This window comes from Triticum urartu, chromosome 7 (assembly GCF_003073215.2).
Source record: "Triticum urartu cultivar G1812 chromosome 7, Tu2.1, whole genome shotgun sequence".
Lineage (NCBI taxonomy): Eukaryota > Viridiplantae > Streptophyta > Magnoliopsida > Poales > Poaceae > Triticum > Triticum urartu.
In genome coordinates, this window is record NC_053028.1 from 527707780 (window position 1) to 527715089 (window position 7310).

Genomic DNA, 7310 nt, shown 5'->3' on the forward strand with positions numbered 1-7310 from the left:
TTCCATACGTGTGTTGAACGCGGAGGTGCCGTCCGTTCGGCGCTAGGATCATCGGTGATTTGGATCACGACGAGTACGACTCCATCAACCCCGTTCTCTTGAACGCTTCCGCTCGCGATCTACAAGGGTATGTAGATGCACTCCTCTCCCTCTCCTTGCTAGATGACTCCATAGATTGATCTTGGTGATGCGTAGAAAATTTTAAATTTCTGCTACGATCCCCAACAATGCGCACTCCAGAATCGGAGGTTCCCGACGCCCGTTGTGACAGGTAGAGAGCAAGGGAGAGGGGAAACCGGATTGGTGCGGCCCCGCAGTCCCCCCGCCGCGCCGCATGACGCCTGTGATGCCCAACGATGAGGACTGTCTCCTCTAGCGGGTGTATCGCCGGATACTTACGACGGCAGAGACAGACGCTCGGCGATTTCGGAGGATTAACGCCAAGCCACTCCAGCCTGGCATTGAGCAGTCCGAGCGGGTGGCGGCGGAGGCAGCAAGGGTGGCCAAGCTCAAGCAGAAGGAGGACCGCATCGTCCAACGCTTTAAGGGCTATAGTGTCATCTCCTCTTCCTCCTCCTCCTCCTCCTCCTCTAATGACCCACCTCCTGCCACGAACTCATATAGCAGGGTCGGCAACCGGAAGGGCAAAGGGCTGGCGAGGAAGTGGTGAAACTTGGGGACAACCCCATTAGTTGATAGTACTATCTAGATAGAATTTGTTGGACGGTTGAATTATTATTCACTTATGGTGATGTTTATATGTGAATTGTGTCTGCTTGCTATCAGTTTATATGTCCGTTTCCTGTCAGATTTGTCTGTTTGATGGTATACGCATGATTTTATATGGATATAGGGTGCCGGATATGAGATATGTGGCTGTGAATGTGCCCATTTGGCCTGGTCACTATCCGCGGACGCGTCCGGATGCCCCCGCAGGAGTATAGAGTGTCGGATTTGGCAAGTCCAGCTGTTGATTCTCTTAGAGCATCGACATGGTGGTCAGGGCCTCAGGGGGGTCGCTCATGTTGTTGCATCCAACGGAGGCCACCATCGCCACCATGACTTGTAGTCATTCAATCGCATGGCCTCCCATCCTGCTAGGTCGTGCGCTCCATGACCGTGGCAGTTGAAGCCGACACGACAAGGTTGACCGCATGCTCATGCTCCACAGCCACAATGCCATGGGAGTCACCATGCCCGTCCATGCACGCACGAGAGTTTGGCACGGGCTTCGGGGTCCCCATCGCGAGACCATAGGATGTTGGCAGCTCCAGCCTGGACGTCCGCGGAGGGGAAACGAAGGGAGGCACATTCCTCCTTGAGCTAAAATTTCCTTGTACGTTTTTTGACCCCGAAAGCGTAGAACAATAGTTCTACGGTAATTTTTATTAATAAAGAATATATGTACAAACAGCTAAAGGAAACGTTCACAAACAACTACCCAACTCATGTTTTCTCTAACATGAAAAATGTGTTATCTTATGAGAACTATGAAAAGAGGGAGCTCATCCATTGCTCTAGGTAGGCAATGTTCTTTCTTTTAGTTCTATGCTTGACTAGAGACAGATCTTGATGTAGGCCATGCTTCTAGGCGTCCAGACTTGGGAGGGCATTGTTGACGATCTTTCCATTCCTTTGCATCCATATGTTCTTGCATCCCAAAATAACAATATCCATGGCAATATGTGGTGAGAAGGCTTGCTTGAGGAAGATAATGTCATCAAAAGCAGATACTCCTCTCTGTCTATTTGGGGCAATGAGGTCCCAGCATGAGAGTGCAAACTGGCAGTCCCATAGTAAGCGCAGAGTTGTTTCCTCAACCTGTTCTTGGCAGAGTGCACACTTGTAACTCTGCAGCAAGAAAAATTTTCCTTTTGAGAAGGCTTCTGAAGTTGATTGTGTCATATAGTAACAGCCAGAAGAAAACTTTATGCCTGATTCTTCTTGCTGCTTTCCATAAATCTTTGAACAGGTGGTGTGCCACTGAAGGACCCATCATATGTTTATACATCTTGCTGACAGAAATTATACCAGAATTCCACTCATAAGTCCATTTATCAACAGTGTTTCCAAGTTGTTTCCCAATTGGTGTTAGTTCATTTAGTTGATGGAAGGCAATGACAGAGAGTGGGGTGTGGAACTGCTCCATGATATCAATCGATTGTTTCACATGGGCCACTGACCATTGATCATTGATTGCAAAATAGTTTAGCTCAGGATATTGCCCAGCAAGGATTCTGTGTTGCCATTTGTCTGTCCAAAACAGAGTGGTGTCTCCAGTGCCAACTATACAATGTGCAACTTCCTTGAAGAGAGGTACCAGTTTCAGATGAGCTTTCCACCAGAAAGAGCCCTCCAGTCTATCCTTTGGTGAAACAGTTGAGTAATATGATTCCCACGACAGTTTGACCCAAGGTAGATTCTGCTTGTTGAAGAACTTGTGCAAGTTCTTAGTTAACAGGGCTTTGTTATGTAGTTGGATGTCTATCACTCCCAGTCCTCCATGGGATTTAGGTTTGCAGACTGTCTCCCAGGAAATCATGGCTTTTCCAACTTCCTCAAATCAAGCTCATGAAGAAGGTTGGAAGGGAGGAGAACACTGACTTAATTAGTTGCAGTTTTTCATCATAAGAGATTAAAGTGGAACATTCAGTTATTCTTCTTTCAATTCTTTGTAACATAGGACTGAAATCCTCAATCTTGAGCTTGTTCATATTGAGAGGAAGCCCTAAGTATGGAAAGGGGAAGGATCCTTCCTTAAACTGGAGAATGCTGATGATAGAATTCATTTTGTGATGATAGAATTTCCTTGTACGTTCTTACTGATGAGAGTTACTTTGCAATTTATTGGATCAATGATCCAAAGCATTGTAGTTGTAATCTTTGTCAAGTTCGATTAAAGTTGCAGGTCATTTTCTTAAAGAAAAGTCTCCAACTTTCGAATCTTTGACGCTTTGAATCATGGACAAACAGAGACCTAAAACTGCTCGGATCTTTCATTTGAGAGCCAAGCACGCATGTGTTTGCCATCAATTCAAGAAAACGAACTCCGGAGTAGATAGCATTTCCAAGTGTGCAACTTGCGTTGGTGCATACATACATGAAGCCAAAACGTGCGCCGAACATTTCATGTGCCGGCGCGATCCGTTGTCAGCAAAACCAAGGGCACGATTGCAACGTGGAACAGCGCGATGCAGAAAAAAGATCCAATCCGTAACAGCAACAGCGGCGCGCTTCTACTCCCCTGCCGGGCAACTCGAAATCTTTCAAACCTCTCGACGCCATGAAACAATCAACGATCATGCGAGAGGTTTCCGTTTAATCGCAGGCACCAGGTGGCAATTATATGTACATGCAAGAAAACTACTCCAGGTTACTACATAGATATAGCGACCAGATGATCAACAATGGCCAGAGAGACAGGGCCCATGAGTGAGGACTCGTGCAGTTCCAACCTTGGCCGTCCCCTTTTCCTAGCCGACGACGTCTTTGCTGCTCGGAAGCTCAGCGTCGCCGCCGCGCCCGGAGCTCCTCTTGAGCTCCTCGTACATCTCCTCGATCATCGGCTTCCACAGCCGGACGCGCGCGTTGATGAACCAGTTGGAGACCTGCCAACGCAGCAACATTTTCAGTCTACGGTGTTCTTTCTTGTTTTAAGCTTGATCTGCTCTCTCTAGCAAAATGGAAGTAAGCTTTGTGCCGAAAAGCCTGAGATTGGTACCTGGCTCCTGCTCAGCCCGCTCCTCGCCGCCAGCATGTCCTTCTCGTGGTCCTTCGGGTACCTGCCATGAGACATCATCAGATTGCTCGTCTCGTCAAGTTTCCAGTGGTAAACACAGATATCATGCTCATTCAGTTGACAGAAATACTGAGATCCTACCAAGTTCAGAGTAAGAATCATTGCCATTATCCAGGGCAGGAGCAGGAGTGTTTATCCTTGACTGAAACTTACGGGCGGAGGAAGTTCTCGAACATCCAGGCTTTGAGCACGGCGACGGACTTCTCCGGCAGGCCGCGCTGGGGCCGCCAGGACTGCTGGTCGCCGCGCCGGAGCTGCTGCAGCGCCCAGTGCTTCTGGATGAAGGACGACTCCCAGCTCCGCTCCTTGTCGGCCAGCGACGACGGCTCCCCGCCCCCGCCCCCGCCGGACCTCTGCGCCACCGCCACGATCAGGCCCGTGATCCGCTTCCTCAGCCTCCGGTACACCGCGGACATCGCGCGCTGCGCGAACGGCGGCGGCGCGATGGCGCCGCCTCCGCCGCCGCCTGGGTGCGCCACCACGCTGCTGAACTTGGACGCCGTGGTCTGGATGTCGTCGAAGCACCGGTTGCACCTTTGGTCCATCTGCATCCACCCAACAGGCTCCAGCCATGAGATTTTTCTTTTTACTCTGGTAATAACACTCTGAAGTTGAGATGAAATTCAGGAGCTCGCTCGCTCACCAGCTGTAGCAGTTTCAGGAGATCGTTCCTCACCCTCTGAGCCTCCATCCACCTCCCGCCGTCGGCTGAGCCCTCGTCGGAGGGCAGCATCAGCTGGTTGGAGCTCACCGACGACGGCGTCCTCGCCGAGCAGCTCGACGAGAGCAGGAGGCTCGCCTCGCTGCCAATGCCGCTGACTGAATCGTCAGGCATCTCGGCCAGGTCTTTCAGCACGCAGCCGGCGAACCCATTCAGCAGCTCCTGGGCAATGTGCGCGTATCCCGACCGCGGCAGCACCTGCGAGAAGTGCGGACGCCTCGAGTACATCTGTGGGTATACGTGCCGCAGCTCGTCGTCGCCGGCACCGACATCGCCGTAAGGAGGCAGATGGAACAGGCCGGCGCCGGCGCCGGCGTGAGCCCTCACGGCCTGAGGCTGCTGGTAGCCAAAGCCTTCGCTGTTGACGTGGGTCAGGCCGGAGCAGCTCACCTCCGAGGACTGCTCCGGCATGCTCGCCATGGTGACCGAGGAAGACTGGGCACCTAGCCTGAGCGACAGGCCGCTCGCCGCGCCGGCGACAGCGTCCGGAAAGTCGCTGCCGCCGGAGAACGCCGTCAGGTAATACGGCTGGTGGGTCGAGGCAGCGCTCGGTCCATCGTAGAGCCAGCCGCAGTGTGGCTCTCCAGCAACGAGCTTGGCCATCTTCGACGGCTGGGCGATGGTGACCACTCCCGACCCGTACTGAAAGAAGTCTGCCGAGGCGGAAGGGAGCATGGAGTGCACGGTGCTGCAGCTCTCGCCGGCGACGGCGTAGGCGTCGTCGTTCATCTCCTCCGTCGACATGCTCGCTTGGTGGCTGTCCTGCGAAGGAGCAGCGGCGGGCCAGACGAGCTGGTTCGCCGGCGAAGTGACCATCGCGCTGCTGGCCATGAAATGCGCGGCCACATCCGCGCCGCCGGAGCCGAAGCCCGCATCGTGCGGCATGCCTGGGTAGAAGAACGGTGCTTCGGAGCCGATCATGCTGCTGCCGCCGAAGAAGCAAGTGTTCATGGCATCCAACCCCAGCTGCTGATGATAGGATGGATTGCTAGACATCTTGAGGCGCCTAGCTCCGTGGTCGCCAAAGGCCAAATCTTGCACACACTAGTAATTTTAAAAGACCTGAAGCAAAGCAGCAGTAGGATACGTGAGCCAAATAATTGGTGACATCAACGAACGCTGCTGAGGACACAGTTCACAGATTGTTCCTCCACAAAGTTGAAGATGCAAGGCAAGCTACTGTGCGCATTGTAGCAGGTTGAAATGCACACCAAATTGCACACACTGGCCATAGGAGGAACGAAAAAGTTCACCTATTTTGTGGCAAGAACAGAGACACCACCTAGTATTTTGCTAGCTTGTGCGCAAAAATGCAGCCATCTACTAAAGCATAGCTGATCTAGTAAAAAAAGCGCAGCTAAAGCACACAGTAAAATGGGTTGTTTGCCTGAAATTTCAAAATGGGGCAGCGGAAGAAAAGCGCCAGAATAAATGGAGAAAGGCTAGGGGCATGAGTTACAGTGGCCTCTCATAAGAAATTGTGCTTATCCAACTGCTCATTCAACATTCCCTTGAGCTTTTTCTTTTTCAACATTCAATATTCAACATGAGAATCAACAGCCAGAGCACTGGAGATCTTTAATTCCAAGCCGTACCACACAAAGAGACAATAATCGCAGAAACAAGAAGTGAAATCAAGTTGAAGAACCAAAGTGGGAACAGCCGAACCTTAAACAATCATGGAGAGAGAAAGCACCGGCGACGGCGACGGCCTATGAACCGCCAACCACCCCTCCGTCCTACCTCAAGTGGCTACTCCCCTGCAGAGGCTTCTACCTGGGATGGCTAGCTAGAGAGGGCGAGTGGGGCAGCAAAAGCAGCAGAGCTTTCCAAGCATCGGAGGAGATGATCAGCGAGAGGAGGAAGAAGATGGAGCCGGACCTAAAATGGGAACCAGAGCATTTCCTGATATCACGGCTACAATGCGGACGGGTTGCAGCTCGTGACGACGACCCTGAGGCGATCTCTCTGCTTCTCCTCTGTTTCTACTTTCTGGTACTACTTCCAAGCAGGCGAGAAAGAAGCTGGGGAGCAGTTGAGCGAGGCCGGGGAGGGTGGTTTTATCAGGCTCGGAAACCAGCTCGAGGAGGAAGAAAAATGGAGATGCCCACTTGGATGGCAGGCCCCCCTGATTGATGATCTCGGCACTGATCAAGAGAGATCTTGGGCGGCAGGCCTCTCTCTCTCTCTCTTTCTCTCTGATGCACACACACGCAAGCCACCAGGAACAGAGACGAGAGGGGCCCTGCTCTGCTCTGCTCCAGGAGGGGGGCAGCGGCGTTTAATGCATACCAAAAACTGAAAGTTGCTGATGCCCATACGTAGCAACAACAAAGCAGGGAAAAGGACGGGGGGCATGGGGGCTCCCTCCTTTGCTTGGATCATGGAGGAGGGAAGGGTGTAGAAGAACAGTGTGCCGGCGCCCAACATGTGGTGATGGAGTCGGTCTGTTTATTTTTATATTACGGTTTAGGGTTTATCGCCTCATGATTGTGCTGTTTCAATCCCCATGCACCTGCAGGACAAGCCATGAAGCAGTAGATTATTATCAGTGGCATATAAAATGCATCATCTCATGAATGTCTGTTAACTAACCAACAACATACGCCTAGCCGCTAGCCATCTATCGCGACAGTGGTGGTATCTGGGTGTATCATTCGCTCACTCACTCACTCATTCATTCATTCGTTCGTTCCCTTCCTGAGATGAGCGCACTGTGTGTGCATGTGTATCATGCATGTGGCCGGCCTCGGGCGATTGTAGCAAAGGAACAATTCTTCTTTCTAAGCA

The 7310-nt window shown here is 51.8% G+C and overlaps 1 protein-coding gene across 2 annotated transcripts; it reads right to left on the reverse strand.

Annotated features, from left to right (window-relative positions):
• Window positions 1–3214: 3214 nt before the first annotated feature.
• Window positions 3215–6821, reverse strand: LOC125524182 (BEL1-like homeodomain protein 2). Of its 2 annotated transcripts, none has more exons than XM_048689255.1 (5): window positions 6189–6804; window positions 4443–5582; window positions 3953–4344; window positions 3722–3782; window positions 3215–3608 (listed from the first exon to the last, which is right to left on the reverse strand). In XM_048689255.1, the coding sequence occupies exons 2-5, from the start codon at window positions 5514–5516 to the stop codon at window positions 3474–3476; spliced, it is 1662 nt and encodes a 553-aa protein (XP_048545212.1). In that variant the 5' UTR covers window positions 5517–5582; window positions 6189–6804; the 3' UTR covers window positions 3215–3473. The 2 variants fall into 2 exon arrangements, 1 of the variants encoding a protein (XP_048545212.1); XR_007290609.1 differs by having other exon boundaries at window positions 3528–3608; window positions 3881–4344; window positions 6189–6821.
• Window positions 6822–7310: the final 489 nt, after the last annotated feature.

Bases quoted from the DNA above. Each gene is read 5' to 3' on its own strand.
- LOC125524182 (XM_048689255.1), bottom strand. From the start codon at position 5,516: ATGTCTAGCAATCCATCCTATCATCAGCAGCTGGGGTTGGATGCCATG. The intron at 4,345-4,442 runs GTGAGCGAGCGA...GGGTGGATGCAG, and splicing joins TCCTGAAACTGCTACAGCTG to ATGGACCAAAGGTGCAACCG. The intron at 3,783-3,952 runs GTAAGTTTCAGT...GTCTCATGGCAG, and splicing joins TTCGAGAACTTCCTCCGCCC to GTACCCGAAGGACCACGAGA.